General features: G+C 42.9%; 1 protein-coding gene across 7 annotated transcripts in view; it reads right to left on the bottom strand.

Moving 5' to 3' along the window:
* Positions 1 to 21,666, bottom strand: part of LOC138948964 (transient receptor potential cation channel subfamily V member 5-like) — a 72,830-nt gene that overhangs the window by 40,019 nt on the left and 11,145 nt on the right. For 5 of the 7 annotated variants that reach the window (XR_011450132.1, XM_070320643.1, XM_070320645.1 and 2 more), the window contains 6 exons: positions 19,303 to 19,317; positions 16,564 to 16,665; positions 16,082 to 16,231; positions 4,641 to 4,723; positions 3,512 to 3,701; positions 1,148 to 1,255 (listed from right to left, as the gene is read on the bottom strand). Coding sequence is in view for 6 of the 7 variants with exons in the window: in XM_070320643.1 (XP_070176744.1) it covers positions 1,148 to 1,255; positions 3,512 to 3,701; positions 4,641 to 4,723; positions 16,082 to 16,231; positions 16,564 to 16,665; positions 19,303 to 19,317 (648 nt within the window). In the remaining variant the exon portion in view is untranslated. The remainder of the gene's footprint in view (positions 1 to 1,147; positions 1,256 to 3,511; positions 3,702 to 4,640; positions 4,724 to 16,081; positions 16,232 to 16,563; positions 16,666 to 19,302; positions 19,318 to 21,666) is intronic. The other 2 variants (XM_070320646.1, XM_070320647.1) reach the window with 1 other exon arrangement.

Below are 21,666 nucleotides of genomic sequence, written 5' to 3' on the forward strand. Positions count from 1 at the left end.
TGACGTTTTTTTGCTTTGACGTCAAAGATTCCACGAGGCTTTGGAAGAGATCGAGGTTCCAAAAGAAGTGTCTTCAATTTGTAGGGAGGTGTTGAGTCAAATACATGTAAGAACAGAAGGGAGGATAAACAGAATACCACATGGCTTGCTGTGTTGTACCATATTTACACACGTTGCTTTTTCAAATATTGAAAAGCTCGCTTTTGCTCGCAGTTCAATATTTAAAAAGCAACGAGTATTCTCTATATATGCGATGCAGCTGAACACCAGTGTAATTGACAGAGTGAGATAGAAGTGTGCCTTTGTCCTATCCCGACTCGATTATTGCAATTCCATTCTTTCTGGCTCTCCCAACTACATCATCGAAAAGCTTCAGCGTGTTCAGAATCATGCCGCCCGCCTCATCTTTCGCTCTTCCAAGCACGACCACATCACCCCTCTTCTTCAAACCCTACACTGGCTGCCTGTTCAACAGAGGATTCAGTTCAAGATCTCCACACTCTGCCTTAGAAACTTTGATCTATCGTCCCCTAGCTATCTTTCTGACCTTCTTGATATCTACTCCCCCTCTCGCTCCCTAAGATCCTCCGCAGACACCCGCCTTTTTAGGATACCATCAGCACGCACCAAAACATATGGCCAGCGCACCTTCTCTTACCAGGCCCCATCCATCTGGAACCAACTCCCGCACTCACTCAGGCACTCCACATCTATGCAATCATTCAAAACCTCACTCAAAACACACCTCTTCCCTCACTAGTCTGTTAATGACCACCCATCCCCCTCTCCTGCTGGTCCTTAATCTGTCTCCTTCTCTCTCCTTCTTCTTCCCTTTCCAGCTCTATTCTTCTTCTCTCAACTAACTTTATGTATCCAATAATTTATTTATTTATTTATGACTGTTTTTCCGTCTTCAGAATGCATGTGCCTGTAGTTGGTATGAGTGAGTGCGTCGCGTTCTCGCTGTGCGTCTGTCTGCGAGTGTATGAGTCCGAGTGTCTTGGTCCTTGTCGATTTGTGTTTCGTATAATGTTCACTATGTATTGTATATTTTGTAAGCGCCTAGGGCTATATTTAGATTAGGCGCACAAATGTTCATAATAATAATAATAATAATGGATGGTTGGAATGAAAACGCATCTCTCACCAGAGTCGTGAAGAAAACGTGGAATCCCTGGTGGTGTATTTCCTTCATGGCCAGCAGGATGTAAATGATGGCTCCCAACAGAACGCACGCCTCCAACACCAGTCTGCCCTGAAAGTGAAAGGCATAAGAGTTCAACCCATGTGCAGTTGTTCAGTGTTTGAAGTCATGAGATCAGGTATCCAATATTTTGCATCCCCTTCTTTTTTTCTCTGTGTTTTCAGGGGCCTCCACTCTTCGAATGAGCAACTGCCACAGGTAAAATAACTCATTGCTAAACTTCTTCTTCTTCTTCTGCGTTCGTGGGCTGAAACTCCCACGTACACTCATGGAGTTTTACGTGTAAGACAGTTTTTACCCCGCCATTTAGGCAGCCATGCATACGCCGCTTTCGGAGGAAGCATGCTGGGTATTTTCTTGTTTCTATAACCCACTGAAATCTGACATGAATTACAGGATCTTTTCCGTGCGCACTTGGTCTTGTGCTTGCGTGTATACACGAAGGGGGATAAGACACCAGCAGGTCTACACATAAATTGACCTGGGAGATTGGAAAAATCTCCACCTTAACCCACCAGGCGCGGCCGGGATACGAACCCACGACCTTCCGCTTTGGAGGCCGGCGTCTTACCACCAAGCCATTGCTAAACAAAACCCATAAAGGGCAACAAGAAAGCAGACAAAATGTTAAGCCCAAGTTTTCTTAATTGAACCATACAGAGACAATTCAACAGAACATTCTGTACCACAGTGGAGCCTGTGATGAAAGGACACCCTTGGGACAACCAAAAAGTGTTCCAACATTGCAGGTAGCCTTCCATGACAAGTACATTTGAGTAAATATAATAAAGGGACAACAGAAGATGTCCTCTCATCCGAAGGGCCTAACACTGAAGGTACTACAGTATATCTGTCAGACTGATCAAGAGCTTGCTACCACTCAGAATTTATAGGGGTGCCATACCGAATATACTTTGGTAGCAAATGTGGGATGCAGACATGCACATCAGAGGATACTATTCACGCTAGTCAAAGATGTATAGTATGCCTCTCTTCTTTCAATGGCAAGTGCATTAGTAAAATCATTACACTTCAGCTTTAAAGTCCGTACATTCTTCATTCATGAATTGTCTATACAAACAGTGGAACACCTCTTATTTCTTCTTCTTCTTCTGCGTTCGTGGGCTGAAACTCCCATGTACACTCGTGTTTTTTGCACGAGTGGAATTTTACGTGTATATATGACCGTTTTTTTACCCCGTCATTTAGGCAGCCATACGCCGTTTTCGGAGGAAGCATGCTGGGTATTTTCGTGTTTCTATAACCCACCGAACTCTGACATGGATTACAGGATCTTTTTCGTGCGCACTTGGTCTTCACAGTGCTTGCGTGTACACACGGGGGGTGTTCGGACACCGAGGAGAGTCTGCACACAAAGTTGACTCTGAGAAATAAATCTCTCGCCGAACGTGGGGATGAACTCACGCTGACAGCGGCCAACTGGATACAAATCCAGCGCGCTACCGACTGAGCTACATCCCGCCCGAACACCTCTTATAAGACCTAAACAAAATCAAAGAAAATAAGGTCTAAACAAGGAGGGAGTCTTAAAATCAGGATTCATTTACAGAGGTTATGAACAGAAAATATTAGAAAACAGGGTCTTTAAAGGGAGGGTGACAGTCTTGAATTGGGGGGCATCAAAAGAGGGGGGGGGGGGGGGGTGGGGGTCCATTGTACAAGGCATTACAAATCACCCAAAATGTCGTCATGCATGTAAGGCCTCAGCAGGTAGCAAGGGTCTACGGTCCAATTGAGGGGCCTTAAAAATGGGGGTCCATTGTACAAGGCATTACAAATCACCCACAATGTCGTCATGGCTGTAAGGCCTCGGCAGGTAGCAAGGGTCTACGGTTCAATTGCGGGGCCTTAAAAATGGGGGTCCATTGTACAAGGCATTACAAATCACCCAAAATGTCGTCATGGCTGTAAGGCCTCAGCAGGTAGCAAGGGTCTACGGTTCAATTGCGGGGCCTTAAAAATGGGGGGGGGGGGGGGGGGGTGTCCATTGTACAAGGCATTACAAATCACCCACAATGTCGTCATGGCTGTAAGGCCTCAGCAGGTAGCAAGGGTCTACAGTTCGATTGCGGGGCCTTAAAAATGGGGGGGGGGGGGGGGGGCGGGGGGGATCCATTGTACGAGAAATAACGAATCACCCACAATGTCGTCATGGCTGTAAGGCCTCAGCAGGTAGCAAGGCTCTACGGTTCGATTGAGGGACCTTACAAAAAAAAGGAGGGGGTGGGGGGGGGGGGGGGGGGGGGGGGGTGAGTTCCATTGTACAAGGCATAAAGAATCACTCACAATGTCTTCATGTCTGTAAGGCCTCAGCAGGTAGCAAGGGTCTACGGTTCGATTGGACCCGGTCTGGGAACAGCCAGTCAGCCCTGAGGTATCATTCCTGTACGCACACAGGTCCTGTCCCGGTCGCAGTGCAAAGGCCGTCACAAACATGCAGAAGTAGATGATGAAGAGGATGAACCTTCTGTAGAACCTGTAGACATGCAACAAAAGATGTGGAGTACTTGTACAAGTTTTCGCTTGCTAAGGATGATGTAATGCTAGGGTTTTTATGTAGTGTGATTAGTAAAACGTGAGTTTTAGTCTGAATGATGTGCAATAGGAACTCAATAAGTTTTTCACGACTGTACAGTGTTTTCTTGTTGCAACCTAAAATGACATCTGTAGTTGATGTTACATTTCTTTGAAAAAAAGATTTAAAATGTTGAGGCTGAGGTCGAGTTAACTTCTCGAGTCATTGATGAATAAACGATGTTCAGAAATAACTCTGTCAGGTTTGTATGGGTAGTGAAAGAGTGAATACCCTTGCTTTCATTGAGGCATGTGATATCATAGGCCAGTCACTAGTGATGGGTGTGCCTGCAACACATGGACAAGGAGCATGTGTGGACAGTTTGCCTCAATAAAAGCAAGAGTATTCACCCTTTCACAACCCATACAAACCCGACAGTTATTTCCGGAGTTTGTCTATTTTTATCTAACGAACTGCAGAGAGTGATGGAAACACCTTGTCAAATAATTCTTTATTTCTCTTGGGATTTAGACAGCAATGCTGGGAACAACCTAACTTTACTATCATCAGTTCTTTCAAAGTGCTTGCACTAAAGACTTAAAAAAAACCTCTTATAAACAGCTTGTATAATAATGGAAGGAGTACGCACTTTACTTACGAAACCTCCTTTAATTAACCCTTACACTAGTGCAATTCCACAACACGTTACATAGCCACTGGTGAATTAACAGAGAGAAAAATAAAGAAAAACGGTCATATAGGTTTTCGCATCAAAGGCAGGTAATCGGAACCGACCAAACAGACTGAGCTAGTAGCGCGACATATGTCGTGACAACCAGGTGACAGTATACGTAAAGTGTCGCGACAACCAGCCTAAGGGTTAAAAGATTTTCTCCCTACCTGGAGCGTACAAAAGTTTTCCATTTCTCTTGCAGCAGATCCACAATCAGACCATCCATCATGTTCAGGTGACTCTCATCCTCCTGCAAAAGTTTGCCAACAAACAGATTATAAAAAGGTTGAACTACTAAATATAATGATTATGGCTTATCATTATGAATTAGTCCATTAACAAATGTAAAATGGAAGGTGCGTTACACTTTTGAATTGGACACAACAATCACTCTGAACATTTTTTTTAATAAAATAACCAGCCTGCTGGTTTTGTGTCTTCTGCTGTAACTTGTCTTGCATGCCTTAAAGGAGCATGAACCAGCAAGAAAAACAAAACAAACACAAAACATAACAGTGAATCTGTAAAAGGTACAGTTTGACATAAAAAGTGAAAATTAAAACCATACAGACTTTCCTCGGACACACTTTTACAGTAAATAAAAAAAGCCTCATAACAAATACAACCAACACTGATCTGTCAGTGTATATAGACACCAGCAACTGAAAATTGTATCTTAATGCAGACACATAAAATTATAGTGTATGCAACTCATCAATGAAATGCCCTGCCTATGACAACCTATAAATCATGCATGAATATAACAAGACAGCCCTACTCTGATGTAGCCACGTAATGGCATTTGGGTTATTGATACAGCTTGTAGATGTAACAGCCAAGCAATCGGCAAAAACCTTGGTAGACATCTACGTAATGATTTCAGTAATTGCTGAAGCAGCCCAGATTCATTGTAAAGACTGATTAAGAATGGGTGAGACAACTCAGATTAAATGTAAACAAGAAGGGCAAAGCCCATACGACTCACATGCTTTACACATTTTTCCTACCAAAATACATGTGACCTTGACCCAAGGTCAAGGTCATCCAAGGGCATGCAACACAAAGCTGTTAATTCAAGACATAGGAAGTACAATGGTGCTTATTGGCTCTTTCTACCATGAGATATGGTCACGTTTAGTGGTTCACTACCTTATTTTGGTCACATTTCTTAAGGGTCAAAGTGACCTTGACCTTGATCATATGTGACCAAATGTGTCTCATGATGAAAGCATAACATGTGCCCCACATAATTTTTAAGTTTGAAACAGTTATCTTCCATAGTTCAGGGTCAAGGTCACTTCAAAATATGTATACAATCCAACTTTGAAGAGCTCCTGTGACCTTGACCTTGAAGCAAGGTAAACCAAACTGGTATCAAAAGATGGGGCTTACTTTGCCCTATATATCATATATAGGTGAGGTATTGAATCTCAAAAACTTCAGAGAAAATGGGAAAAATGTGAAAAATAGCTGTTTTTTAGACAACATTTATGGCCCCTGCGACCTTGACCTTGAAGCAAGGTCAAGATGCTATGTATGTTTTTTGGGGCCTTGTCATCATACACCATCTTGCCAAATTTGGTACTGATAGACTGAATAGTGTCCAAGAAATATCCAACGTTAAAGTTTTCCGGACGGACGACTCGGGTGAGTACATAGACTCACTTTTGCTTCGCATGTGAGTCAAAAATGGGTGAGACAACCCAGATTCACTGTAAAGAATGGGTGAGACAACCCAGATTAACTAAAAAAATATGGGTGAGATTACCCACATTCATTGTAAAGAATGGGTGAGACAACCCACATTCAATGTAAAGAATTGGCGAGACAACCCACATTCAATGTAAAGAATTGGCGAGACAACCCAGATTCACTGCAAAGAATGGGTGAGACCATTAATATTTGCAAATTTCTCATTGATTGTTATAAGTCACTTCAATGACTACCAAGAACTTTCCGACCACCCCTCGTATCCAAAAAGATTAAACTTTAATCTTTTGTTTAGCATGGCAACGTGACATATGTCTATATCTTTCACATAAACCGTAAAAACAACCTATTCAGACATTTTCAATTTCCATGAGGCATGTCACACTTTTGGTACACAGCTTTATGGAATGACCCATATATAAAAAAGAAGAAGAATAACACCCCTCCCTCTGAGAGTGACAAATTAAAGCCATAAACCTGAGAAAGCCTCATATGAATAATATCAGCACAGACATGTCGGTATATGGACATCAGATAACATTGCTAATCATGGGCTTTCTTTCTGTTACAAATCGACTCAAAACATCCGCAGTATTACAGTGTGTTCAGTATTACAGTGTGTTTATGTCTGTCTGAGTTGTTGATTCTGGTCCCTACAAACCTACAAAGTATGCTTGTGTGACCAGACAAAAATCTAACTACTGGTACCTATGAGCTGCCGAAGATCCGGAATCAAACTTCTACCTTCGAGCTCATGGGGATCCAGTTTTCTTTGCGTAGTATTTTAGTTAGCGTCCCTTTTGTTTTCTTAATGCAACCTCTTTCCTGAAATTAGTAAATCGAGTGTTGCTCTAAAACTATATTTCTGTCCCTTTATTCCGACAGCTCAATAGTTTCAGTCAGAAATCTAAATAAATATAACTTTCTTCTCCGGTCTAGTTTCTTGTCACCTACTTTCTCCTCATGTTTAGTATTCGTACAATTTATCCTTGCGCCTTCCGAGTGGCTTTCGCGCGGAGAGAGAGAGCGAAGCAAGAGTGTGCAAGATCTTTGTCCCAAGGTATGTAATATGATGCATTGTTATTTCATTATTGACGATGTATGCTCATTTGAGGGTTTTCTTCATGGTTTGTCGGTTAGAGCCATTTGAAGTGAAGTCAGGCAGTAAACATGTGCTTTTTCGACCGGCCTATGAAAATGTATACTGTAAACGGAATCAGCAATTAGCATTGATTTTTTGATGCTTTGGTTATTCCGATATGAGATAAGTGCGTAAATCAGCGGGAAACAGTTTCAGATGATTTTTAAGACTTTTCCCAAGCTAGGCATAGTGATCAAGTACAACCCCTCTTTCCCTTCTTCTTCCCCACTTTAGCTATTTTTTTGGACGTATTTTTAGATTGTGACGTCAATAGATCTCGTGTAACCTGTGATGTCATAAAAAGGATTTCCATGCACAGACCCATGACGTCACCGGAAATGGTGTATTAGTTTACTCATAGAGTAGTGATGTCGTAGAAATGTGTGTAGTTGGGGAAACCCCTTTTTCAAAATGTAAACAGTTCTGTTTGATTTCTGAATGTCAGCAATCAAAGCTTAGATTCTTTTCATGAGACTTTATAACATTGTTAATCAAATTGTAAATTCGTTTTTGGAACATTATGAAATATTTCCATTGAATATTTGCACTTATACAGACACTCAGCCAGATCACATTCAAGCAATTGTAAAACACAGGCATTCCAACTCAAGGTTGTTTTATAATTTTATTTGAACTTGATTCTTGTATAATTTTATTAGAACAAATACTTACTAGTGTTTCTTGTATGTTTTCAGGCCCTTCAAACTTCTAGCTTCTAGCTTCTAGCTTGTATGTTTACAAGTTTACCGGAGGTTATGTCAAGTTAAATATGGAATAAAGAGCAAGAGAAATGGCAACGTCTTAGAGACTTCTTTGTCGTCTTTATTTTCCTCCTCCTCCTTCCACCCTTCTACAAGTGGCGTCGCCGACAACAGGATGGACACAGGGCCTTGTGGACGCGGGAACGACTTCAACAACTTTGAGGGCAGGATGGGCGCAGTAACACCGCGCAGGACAACAACATCCTGAACGACTTCAACAACTTTGAGGGCAGGATGGGCGCAGTAACACCGCGCAGGACAACAACATCCTGAACGACTTCAACAACTTTGAGGGCAGGATGGGCGCAGTAACACCGCGCAGGACAACAACATCCTGAACGACCTCAGCAACTTCGAGGGCAGGATGGGCGCAGTAACACCGCGCAGGACAACAACTACATCCTGAACGAGATCATGGCAGACGAAGCCGCGGAAGCTGTTGCGGCACTGCAACGAGAGGTTGCGGAACTTAAGAAGCAGCAAACCAAGCTGATTATCCTACCATCCGAACAGAGAGAAGTAAAAAAATTTTACGGACAAAACTTTGATAAATTTCAACAAGATATCGCGAGATTGCTGTCTGAAAGAAGCTTGGAAGAAGACGAACAGTATGATTTTATCATAAGACACGTGTCACAAGACGTGAGAGATGAGGTAGCCTGTAGGAATCCTGATAGAACGGCTGAAGCATTACTTCAAACACTACAAGATGCATTCGGAGAAAAAGACAATGTTAGCGACTTGCTAGAAAAGTTCTACTTAGTAAAACAGGTAGAGGGTGAAAGTATAACATCATTCTCACATCGTCTGAACAGTGCTTTCATGAAGTTGCAACAGAAACTGAAAGATGAGAAGCAGACAGCCATGGCTGCGGATGTATTGAGAGACAGGTTTGTCGGTGTGCTGACGAACAACTTCTTACGTAAGCAGTTGCGCGAGGAGATCGAGAGGAAGAAAGGCGTCACGTTCCTCGCTCTACGAGACCAAGCAGTAAGGTGGGCAGAAGAAGACTCTAGCAGTACGTCCGCTAGCAGCCAGAAAGTTTCCACCAACTTGGAGCTAGAAGCGAAGGTGACCGAGGTGTTGGACCTTCAACAACAGGTGCTGTCGGGATTGCAGAAGCTGACCACTCGAGTCGACCGGTTGGAGAGGAATCGGCGTCCTGACGACCGTGAAGGCGGCCAGCGCGACCCCGGCCAGAAGTTACCTTTCTCCAAGGATGGGCGGCCGTACTGTCTGGAGTGTGGGGTTCTGGGCCATATTCGGCGGTCATGCCCACAGTTAAACGGAGGGCCTCCACGGCGCAACTAAGGAGTCGGCACGTGGAGGATGATGAACTGAGCCGTGACTCCTTTCTCACCAGAGCTGTGGGGAAGAGCCCTAGAACGGTGGTAGACATTGGCGGCCACAAGATTCCTGCGTTGATTGACACGGGTTCCCAAGTTAGTTTAGTTAGCGAATGCGTGTTTGCTAAATTTTCACGCAACGTGAGATCAGTGCCATTAACCATGAAAGTAACAGCGGCAAATGGGTCGGAAATCCCATATGATGGTTATTTCGAATCTGATGTGATTGTGTGGGGACAGTTGGTCCGGAAAAAAGTTTTTCTTGTGGGAAAGGAGTCGGCCAGCAGTCAGTCTAGCGAAGACGTTATTATAGGCATGAACATTTTGAGCGAGTTGAAAGAATTCGAGTCGTGCCCAGAGCTGCTAGGGACAGCTAAAGTAGCCGGTAGAGACTCTGTTTTGATCCCTTCTGGATCTGCCGTCCGTGTACGTGTGGGTGGGTTGCGTGAGACTGACCTCCGGCCGTCTCAGGTTTTGATTGAGCCCCTACCCATTTCTCCCCATGGCTTGATTATACTGCCGACTGCGAGTGAAGTGCGTGGGAGAGATGTGTGGGTGCAAGTGGTGAATGTGAACGTAGAAGACATAATTTTGAAACCAAAGACAAGAATAGGCACTTTCCACTTTGTTTGCGGTGAAGCGCCTCGAAGCTCAGTGGAGCTTGAAGTGAAATGTGACAGGGTGGTAGTGAACGCAGCAGAGGAACATTGTAGCATCCCTTTTGATTTGTCGGAATGTGATGTTGCCCCCTCAGATAAGAAGAAGTTAGAAACGCTTCTTTCCAAGTTCCCCGACCTGTATTACACCCCTGAAACCGGCCTCGGTTACACAGAGGTGAGCAAACACCGTATCCATGTGACAGATGATGTCCCAGTCACTTCCCCTTTCAGGAGAATTCCCCCGAATGAAATTCAAGAGGTCAAGAAACATATTGAGAGTTTATTGGACCAAAACATCATCACCAAAAGCACTAGCCCTTACGCGTCGCCCATCGTGATAGTGCGAAAGAAAAACGGAGACATCAGAATGTGCATAGATTACAGGAAATTGAACGCCAAAACTATCCCTGATGCTTTTCCCCTTCCCAGAATAGATGATTCACTGGACGCTTTGGGCAAGGCAAAGCTTTTCACCACTTTGGACTTGGCGTCTGGGTACCATCAAGTCGCCATGGACGAAAGAGACCGGCAGAAGACCGCATTCACCACACCCTTCGGGTTGTACGAATATCTGAGAATGCCAATGGGTTTAATTAACTCAGGAGCCACGTTCCAAAGAATGATGTCTTCCACCATGTCCGATTTGGCGTTCAAGATTCTTCTGGTGTACCTGGACGACCTGTTAATCTACAGCAGCAACTTCGAAGAGCACCTCGAGAGACTAGAGATTGTCCTCTCAAGATTGCAGCAAGTCGGGCTGAAAGTCAACCCCAAGAAATGCACATTTGCTCAGAAGTCGGTAGAGTACCTTGGTCACACCGTCTCTGCAGACGGCATCGCAGCGTCCAAAGAGAAAACGAGGGCTGTATCGTCGTGGAAAGTGCCGACCACGCTGCGAGAACTGAGGGCGTTTCTTGGCTTCGCCAGTTATTATCGACGCTTCGTGAGAAATTTCGCCAAGATTGCAGCCCCACTCAACAACCTCGTTTCGTTGGCGTATCAGACGCAGGGACCAAAGAAACGACAAAGCAAGAACGTCGACATCGCCTCAAATTGGACTCCTGACTGTCAAAAAGCGTTCGACACCCTGAAGGCCGCTTTGATTTCACCACCGGTGTTGGGCTATGCATCTTTTGACCGCCCCTTCATCCTTGAAACAGACGCCTGCAGCCAAGGCATAGGCGCCGTTTTGAGCCAAGACCAACCAGAAGGTCGCCGAGTCATCGCATATGCCAGTCGTACGTTACGACAGGGAGAACGGAACACGAGTAACTACAGCAGCCTGAAGCTAGAGTTACTTGCCCTGAAGTGGGCGATATGCGAAAAGTTCAGACATTACCTGATGGGATCAACTGTACTGGCGTACACGGACAACAATCCACTCAGTCATTTGAAGACGGCCAAGTTGGGGGCGATCGAACAAAGGTGGGCAGCAGAGTTGGCGTGTTTCGATTTCACGATCAAGTTCCGCTCGGGAAGGGAAAACATTAACGCCGACGCGTTAAGTCGATTCCCCACCCCCGACACCAAATCGGACAGTGAAGACGACGAACTGATCGCGGTTTCGTGCAGTCAGCAAACGAGGGATCCTGAAATAGAAGTGGTTGTTCATCGAGCATCGGTTGAAGAGCTTAACGCAATCAGCCGCCTCGGAGAGGAACAATTCGACATCACCGGTCCTAAGAACCCCCTGAAAGTGCAAGAGGACACCTACCCCGACCTCCTAGCGACCTGCTTCCCCTCGCTCGGAAAAGCAAGACTTGCCGAGGCTACACTTTCGGACTCCTCCCTCATGTCTCTCGCCCCTTTCATCCGAAAGAAGAACAGACCCTCGTTGAAAGAAGCCGTGACCCTGGGAAGTGGAGCAAAGCCGTATCTCCGTCATCTTGCCAAAATGAGGATAGAAGACAACGTGATTTACAAAGATGCTATAGACCCCGTGCACGGCACGATTTCACAGATCGTTGTGCCAGAAAGTCTGCGGCCTATGATGCTGGACCTTGTCCATCAGCAAGCTGGTCACCAGGGCCCAGACCGAGCCCTCCAACTGCTACGCCGTCGTGTATTCTGGCCGAACATGCACCTTGATGCAGACGAGTGGTGCAGACGTTGCCAGAGATGTCAAGTAGCAAAGAAACCAGGCACGACGCCTAGAACACCTATGGGACACCTCCTGGCGACCAAGCCGCTCGAAGTGGTTTCCATTGACTTCACGGTGTTGGAACCGTCCAGTGATGGGAAAGAAAACGTTTTAGTCATCACCGACGTGTTCACTAAATTCGCCATCACAGTCGTCACCAAGGACCAGACGGCAGCCACAGTGGCAAAGGCATTGATCACACACTGGTTCGCGCATTATGCAATTCCCCAGCGCATCCACTCCGATCGCGGCCGGAACTTCGAGTCGTCCATCATGCAGGAGCTCTGTGCACACTACGGCATCATGAAATCTCGCACTACAGCTTACCATCCAGCCGGGAACGGCCAGTGCGAGAGATTTAATCGCACCATGCACGGTTTGCTGCGAACTCTGGAATCAGAACAGAAGAAGAAATGGCCCGCCTACCTCCCGGAACTTTGCCACGTGTACAACTGTACCCCCCATGCCACTACCGGTTTCTCCCCATTTTACTTGATGTTCGGTAGAGACCCCAGAATGCCTTTAGACCTGTTTTTGGGAGAGAAACAAGAAGCTTGGCAAGCCGTGATGCCGAACGAGTGGTTGGGAAACCACCTCGACAGATTGAAGTGGGCGCATGATGCAGCTGCAAAGCGGTCGGGTGCCAAGGCAGACAAACGGAAGGAACGCTACGACCGTGGACTGGCAAGTTCGGACCTGCGACCGGGCGATTTTGTGTTGCTACGACGGCGTTACTCTGGGCGCAGCAAGATCCAAGACCAGTGGGGAGAACGAGTGTTCATTGTAGTCGAGGCGCCAACGGCAAGTGGCGGTCCCCATGTAGTCAAACCGCAAGATGGAGCTGGCCAAGCGTTCACAGTCACGCGTTCAGAACTCCGACCGTACTTTCCCCCCCTGTTTCTCCAACCCATGGGCACCCCCGAGCCAGCAGTGCCAGAGTCCGAACCAGTTCAGAAAGAGTCGGATGTGTATGTAGAATGGACGGTGACCCTTCCCCCTCTCAGACCATCCAGGATTCCAATCCCTGCAGTACCCGTGGTCGCACCGGTACTCCCACCCCCGGCCCCACCAGCAGGATTCCCAGCCCCAGAGCCCACAATCCCACGTGGTCGTCCACGTGCATGTCAGCCCTCTCCCCCTGACCCAGAGAGACGGTCCTGCAGAGAGACTAAGGGTAAACCCCCTGTCAGATTTCAGCAGCTGTAGTCATTTGTGAAAATGACATTCAGTATTCTGTAGTCGCGGAAACTGTTCTTATGCGTATGAATGGATGCCTATAGATACAGGATCTATCAGGTGCAGTGATGATAAAGACAATAAACTTAGTTATTCAACTTAACAGGTTGCTTTGTCAGTGTTAGGGTTAACAGTCAGCTAAACATAGCTAGTGTTACTCACCTAAATATGAGACTTAAGTACAAGTGTACTGTACTTCAACGGGAAATGGTGTAGCTTTGTATTAGGCTTTCTGATCATTCGGTTTAAAAACCTGGTTTCAGTCAGTTTTGCACTAAGTGGATATACAAGCTAGTGTTTGTTTTTGTCACCTATATGTAGTCGCTAGACTGAACTGATGACTCAGACTCCTCACACATTTGTTATGAAGAATATATGCTGCACAGGTTTTTTTGCTTTTGAAATTAAAATGTATGTTTGTATGATATTGCATTTGAGGAACATCTCCAGCCTTACATGTCTTGTTTTTTTATAATTGTTTTTTTTTTTCGCCTCTGCTCCCAACAGAGCAGGGGAGGTAATTTCATTTTTTATGAGACCCTGGTTTTCATTTGAGCTGGGGAGCATAATGTAAATGCGTTGAAGTTTTTGTTTGTGAGAATAATTCTTGTAAGTATGTTTTCAAAAGGACGTTTTGAGGTGGTCCTTCTAGTAAAGTTTTCGGATTTGTTGTACTGGCATCGGTGAAATACTGATGATTTGGTTTTTCTGTTTTGACGATTTCGAGTCAGTTGGCTTAAATGCACTGGTTTATTCTTGTCAGGTTTAAAAACCAACAGATTACCTTTAATCTTTAACGATTGGAAGATTAGCTAGTTGATTTTGTTGGGTGCAAATATTATAGCTGCGTACTGATTTTCTCATGACTGGAGACCTGAGGTGTTCAGGTATATCCGTTTGAGTAGACATGTGTATGTAGCGACAATAGACATTGATTTGTCTGTAACGATAATCCAACTTTGTTTAGCTTTAACGCTCTTCGCCATTTTTATCCGATTGTCGTTGCCTAAAATTGTGTCATGCGGAGTCTGGAGAGTTGAGTTGACGTTACATTTTCAACATGTCTGTATAGAACTTGTAAACATGTTTGCCGGTGGTTTTTAGTTATGGTTTTACTTGGAGACCGTTTTTAGGAAATTGTTGGTGTATTTTATCCGCTGGTTTTTGGGTGCGGACAATAGATTTTTGCTGTTGTAGTTTTTGGTTGTATTCATGGGGACCATGAATATCGAGCAGGGGAGATTTATGTGACCAGACAAAAATCTAACTACTGGTACCTATGAGCTGCCGAAGATCCGGAATCAAACTTCTACCTTCGAGCTCATGGGGATCCAGTTTTCTTTGCGTAGTATTTTAGTTAGCGTCCCTTTTGTTTTCTTAATGCAACCTCTTTCCTGAAATTAGTAAATCGAGTGTTGCTCTAAAACTATATTTCTGTCCCTTTATTCCGACAGCTCAATAGTTTCAGTCAGAAATCTAAATAAATATAACTTTCTTCTCCGGTCTAGTTTCTTGTCACCTACTTTCTCCTCATGTTTAGTATTCGTACAATTTATCCTTGCGCCTTCCGAGTGGCTTTCGCGCGGAGAGAGAGAGCGAAGCAAGAGTGTGCAAGATCTTTGTCCCAAGGTATGTAATATGATGCATTGTTATTTCATTATTGACGATGTATGCTCATTTGAGGGTTTTCTTCATGGTTTGTCGGTTAGAGCCATTTGAAGTGAAGTCAGGCAGTAAACATGTGCTTTTTCGACCGGCCTATGAAAATGTATACTGTAAACGGAATCAGCAATTAGCATTGATTTTTTGATGCTTTGGTTATTCCGATATGAGATAAGTGCGTAAATCAGCGGGAAACAGTTTCAGATGATTTTTAAGACTTTTCCCAAGCTAGGCATAGTGATCAAGTACAACCCCTCTTTCCCTTCTTCTTCCCCACTTTAGCTATTTTTTTGGACGTATTTTTAGATTGTGACGTCAATAGATCTCGTGTAACCTGTGATGTCATAAAAAGGATTTCCATGCACAGACCCATGACGTCACCGGAAATGGTGTATTAGTTTACTCATAGAGTAGTGATGTCGTAGAAATGTGTGTAGTTGGGGAAACCCCTTTTTCAAAATGTAAACAGTTCTGTTTGATTTCTGAATGTCAGCAATCAAAGCTTAGATTCTTTTCATGAGACTTTATAACATTGTTAATCAAATTGTAAATTCGTTTTTGGAACATTATGAAATATTTCCATTGAATATTTGCACTTATACAGACACTCAGCCAGATCACATTCAAGCAATTGTAAAACACAGGCATTCCAACTCAAGGTTGTTTTATAATTTTATTTGAACTTGATTCTTGTATAATTTCATTAGAACAAATACTTACTAGTGTTTCTTGTATGTTTTCAGGCCCTTCAAGCTTCTAGCTTCTAGCTTGTATGTTTACAAGTTTACCGGAGGTTATGTCAAGTTAAATATGGAATAAAGAGCAAGAGAAATGGCAACGTCTTAGAGACTTCTTTGTCGTCTTTATTTTCCTCCTCCTCCTCCCACCCTTCTACACTTGTTTGAAGCTTGTCTTTTTTTCATTCATTTTCAACGCAGCAAAATTCTACTGACCCCATAGACGATGAGGTTGAGGGCAGAGGTGTGGTTGATCTCCCCGGAGGGAGAGATGGTGTCGATGGAGGCAAGGGGGTAGCCAGCGCACGTCACTGTTCCGTAAATCCAGAACACCTGCCGTTCTTTCTCCAGCACATGTTCGTACATCTGAAAATAAGAAGTGCAACAAATTTGAGGCTACCAAAAACAGAAGCTTTCAACTTTGAAATTTGCAAATTTTTCTTGACTTTTTCTCGAATTACCGGGTCAAACAGAACCCTTGCAAAAGTCTCGGCTAATAGACACCCTTAAAAATACAATTGAACTCCTTTCAACTGAGAGTGATCATTAATCTAGTCTAATTAATGAGTCTAATGATATAAAAGTGGGTTTACACTTTGGGTGAGAGAAACCTGCAGTGAATCCAGATGGGATTTTATTTTACATAGCTATGGTTAAAACTGACAATGCTAGACTCCTGAGAGTAATTAAACACTCACATCTTTGCGAGCAAGTTTTCCAGCCAGGGTGAGCGGAGTTAGCTCTCGTCGATTCTTGATGTCCAGTCTCCCTCCATTGTTCAGTATCAGGTCAAACATGCTCTGCGCACAGACAGTCAGTCAGACGTACTATCAAGCATTGTGCAATACAATATTAATATACAATACTCATGGGCGCTTGCAGGTACTTTGTGGTATACATACGAATAATAACATGCCTTAACTCTCCCTTCAGTACGAGATACTTTAAGGGATAAAGCTTGGAAAGCTTCATATGTGATATGAATAATATCCACACAGACATGTCAGTATATTATATAGACAGCAGATAGCAATCAGTTTCACACATACAAACACAAACACAGACAGACGGACAGACAGACAGACAGTCAAACAGGCACACACACCACAGATTGCCACAAACATAAAATACTCCTGTCAGCAATTTACACAAAAATATAAAAAATGGAGTGAAAAAACTAATCTCATTGAAAGATCTGAACCTGCCCTGGTGACCAATTAACACTATTGTGACTAGCACTGCCACGGCGTTTACGTCCTGCCTGCCCAAGCTTGCCACCAAGAAACTTCCCAAAAATCAGTAACTGTAAAGAAATCTGTCTAGCAAGCTTGAATTAAGTCCAATCACCACCAAATTGTGTGTACTAATTCAAAAATGGATGCCCAGTTCAGTCGTGCTATTTATAAGTTTGTCACGCGATTTGTTTTAGCAAAGGGGGGTGAAAGGGGGGTGAAAGGGGGATAATTTGTGTTTTTTAACGTTTTTTTGTGTGTGTTTTATTTTCTACTGCTTTTTTTAAAAGTTATTTTTTAACAGAAAGTATTATAAATAATGTTATAACCAAACAAGGTGTAAAACCTATGAATTAGCTGAAATATTGTTAACATTGTACACAGAAATAAGGAGACAGTACAAAGAAAAAAACAAGCAAATCACGCATTCACTCACAGCATCCTGACTCAAATGAAACAAAACTGTAGATCTAACACTCACCAAATGATGTCTAGGTAATCCATATTGAATATAAGTCACATTTTCACAACAAAGTACCAACTGTACACCTATGAACAATTCCAAAAGGATTTGAAGGCTCCAGCCATCCATTGTTATCAGTGCTGCCACGCCCCCATAGCTCCTGCACGATTCCGAGATACATGTTCGTCTAGCAGTATCACCGCCAACCACGTGTAGTTTGCCGACTCGTACTAGCAACAACGGGACTGTTTCTTCCTCACTTTCACTGCTTGTATCGCTTTCGTGAGGCGAAAACGATACGTCCGAATCATGCTCTACGGGATCCTCTAGGTCCAACATCCGAAGAATCTCCTCCCGAGACAAGGCTCGCCTTTGATTCATTTTTTTTCCTCAAAAACGCACACAAATCAGGCGGATTTGCAAATGGCAGAAGGGGACGCCAAGTGTATCAAGGGAAACAACTCAATTTATTTGCAAGCTTCAAAAACCGGGAAGCAATCACGAGTCGTGTACCTTGTATGTCTAATACTAAAATAGTCGCTTCCCGTCCGTGGGCGTTGCAGCGCTATTACTAATATAGTCGCATCCCGTCACGAAAGTGTTAAGCTCTCGATAATGTCTGCTTGCCCAGGACAACCACTCTAACGGGTCCCAGATGATTTATGTTTTTATATAAACCACCTTCTGATAGCAACCACCTGTCTATAACGCCTACTTTTGGTCAGTTCCTTGAGCTAACTTGGTTATGCATCATTGATAATAATTTCCTAGGTAAGGGCATAAAACATGCACGCAGAAACATTCTCATTCTTGCACCTTTGTAAATGTGCAAAAGCTGCTGGAGGAACAACTGATTCAAAGATGCAGCTGCTCAGATGCACAATATTCTTTTAATGCTGGTGTATCAGGGTGGGGTAGGTAATAGTATAAACCTCAAAGCGTGGGGAAAATTTTTTCTGCTTATAATTATGTAACTCAAAAATCAAAAAAACATTCTTGAAACCATGCACTAATCACGCTGGAATTTTGTTTTTGTTAAACCATGCAATGCATTTAATCAACTGTAAAACATTCCACACAAAAAATCAGGGCACTGCTAATATGCTCAATTATTTATGCTCCAAAAATAGTATTTCACTAAATAAACTGTAAAGAATTAAGATGGGGAAAAAAACCACTCAGTGGCTTAATACTCAGATTAAAATGCTGAATATAAACAAATGAAAAATATAGTACACCAGGGAGCTGAGCAAAAGTTATACGCTGAAAAATGTACACATTTTCACTTGCAGACAAAATAACTGCAAAACATATAACGAAGAATACAAAAGTGATAATATTCTGTCGTAATAATTAATAAAACAGGGATTTCTCCCCAGGTGTTGGCAGTCATGCAGCTAAAGGCAAAAACTTATTTGACATCTCTAAAAACTTTGTCATCAATTCAGCAGAATTGCAAAACTTTTCACAGTGGAGGAAACAAAAATTATGACATCAAGGACTGCCTCAAACTGTTGAAAACTGCCAATATATTTTTATGGCCGTTTCAACAAACTTGTCGAAGAAAATAAATAAAAGCAACATGCTTGTAAATAGTGAGTGAGACAGAGACAATGACAGAGGGAGATAGAGAGAAAGAGAGAGAGAGAGAGGGGGGAAGAAAGAGAGAGAGAGAGAGAGATCGAGGGGGAGAGAGAGAGTGAAATAAAGACCTAGAAATAGATAAGAAAGCCACGAATTACCTTGTTCTCTGCAGCCTGCAGTTGCATGAAAGAGAAGCAAAAGCGATGAGTGCAAATGAAAATGATTCCTCATAAAACTGTCCTTATTTTGAAGTTTTTTTTATTTTGAAATGCCAAAATTGATGGAATATATGGCCCGAAAAAATCAATATATTTTGCAAATCACAAAATGATAATTTATCTAGTTTCTAAAATGTTACCTTTAGTTTAAGAAAAAATCCAAGAGTATTTCTAATACATAGATCTTTGTGTCACATGTTGGGAATAATGTTCTTGTACAATTGATAATACACTGAAATAAAACAACATGAAAAAAACCCATAGTTTATGCAAAGTATTTGATTCCTCCAAATTAAACATTACATCAATGAAATTTCCAGTACATGTAGAAAAGTTTTCTGTCTTCAAATCTTAAAAGGTATCAATTTTAGATATATCCTAGAATTTTCAAAACCTTGAAATTAAAGTCAATGTGTTGAAGTTATATAAGTAAATATACCATATTATTTTATATGCAAAACATTTTATTCACTACCTGTTTGATATAAATTTCATGAAATTGTCTACGACAAGAAGAATATATTTGCACTACAATGTACTTACAAAGAAGCTAACCAGTTCCATTAATTTAGCCTAATAAATTGAAACAGTCACTAAGTCTGTCGTGTTGATTTTGATTAACACATACTACTAGCTCTGACCGGCACAATTTACCCTGGCTGAGTTTTTCAGTGTTAAATTGGTGTACGTCTGATAACCAGTGAGCAATAAAGTGCTTGATATTCAATAAGAACACTGACATTTTGACCCATTTTCCGTTTCAAAACTTAGTTTAAAATGAAGAAACCGCTGGAGGCTAGTAAAATGATCTCAACATCTTTAATAAAATGTATTACATTTGTGCAACAATTTCTGTAGATTATGCTGGCTTATTGCCTTTTTTTTTTTACTAACTCGATCTCCTGCAGCTATTGCATATGAATTCTAAGACATTTTGCATAACCAACTTATGTCTATATCCTGTCAACACTACAAGCATTTCCGTTTATTCATATGCATGTATTCTTACTAGAAAGTATACTCAGCACAAAAGAAAATGCTACTGCTTCTGAAAGACAGTTAATTTGCCTTTGATCGGTTTTTAAATGGGGGTGCACGAATCTTTCAAACCATGAGTATACTCATCTACATACATGTATTATTTTCAATCACAGCAGGACAGCTGGTGAAGCACAAAGGAACAGAGCTAAAAGTAAAACTACATGCTGAGGCTAACTTAAAGGTACAATCCTTCTTGCGTAATAATGTTCACCACCACAGCTTATCTCTCCAAGCTTTTACATTATGCAATCATAGCATCTATTTACTTGGACACATATCAATGCATGGGTGGGACTGAAAAATGTCATGAATCCTGAACCTCAACCGAACAAAAAACAAAAAAAACAAAAAAAAGAGAAAAAAAGGCAAAAATCGAATCCAGGTTTCCGGCATAATACCGGAAGAAATCCCACCCATGTCAATGTAACATGCCCCTAATGGCTTTGCCGTGAGGGTGTAAAGCTTAAATTTTCTCTTTTTCCATGTCAATGTCTGTATCAACAGCATGGCAGCGGTCCCTGTGCAGGGTGGGAATTTTTTGCAGAATTAATCAGCATATAGGTGTCAATAGTACAAAATTATTTCAACAAAAAATTCCTGCTCTGCACTATAGCAGGCAGACTGTTGAAATGTTACCTGTTTGTTTGTTTGTTTGTTTTCTTAACGCCCAGCCGACCACGAAGGGCCATATCAGGACGGTGCTGCTTTGACATATAACGTGCGCCACACACCAGACAGAAGTCGCAGCATACAGGCTTCATGTCTCACCCAGTCACATTATTCTGACACCGGACCAACCAGTCCTAGCACTGACCCCATAATGCCAGACGCCAGGCGGAGCAGCCACTAGATTGCCAATTTTAAAGTCTTAGGTATGACCCGGCCGGGGTTCGAACCCACGACCTCCCGATCACGGGGCGGACGCCTTACGGCTAGGCCAACCGTGCCGGTCAATGTGTTACCTGTGTTCCAGTGAAAGGATGCTCTTATCATATGTATGTAAAAGCCTCAACAGATCTGTGGAGGTGAACATGCTCGTGTAAGCATAAAGGACGGTACCTTTAACTGTATAGTCAAGGCAAACCGGAACGGTTGGCCTAGTGGTAAGGCGTCCGCCCCGTGATCGGGAGGTCGTGGGTTCGAACCCCGGCCGGGTCAAACCTAAGACTTTAAAATTGGCAATCTAGTGGCTGCTTCGCCTGGCGTCTGGCATTATGGGGTTTAGTGCTAGGACTGGTTGGTCCGGTGTCAGAATAATGTGAC

This window comes from Littorina saxatilis, linkage group LG15 (genome assembly GCF_037325665.1).
Source record: "Littorina saxatilis isolate snail1 linkage group LG15, US_GU_Lsax_2.0, whole genome shotgun sequence".
NCBI lineage: Eukaryota > Metazoa > Mollusca > Gastropoda > Littorinimorpha > Littorinidae > Littorina > Littorina saxatilis.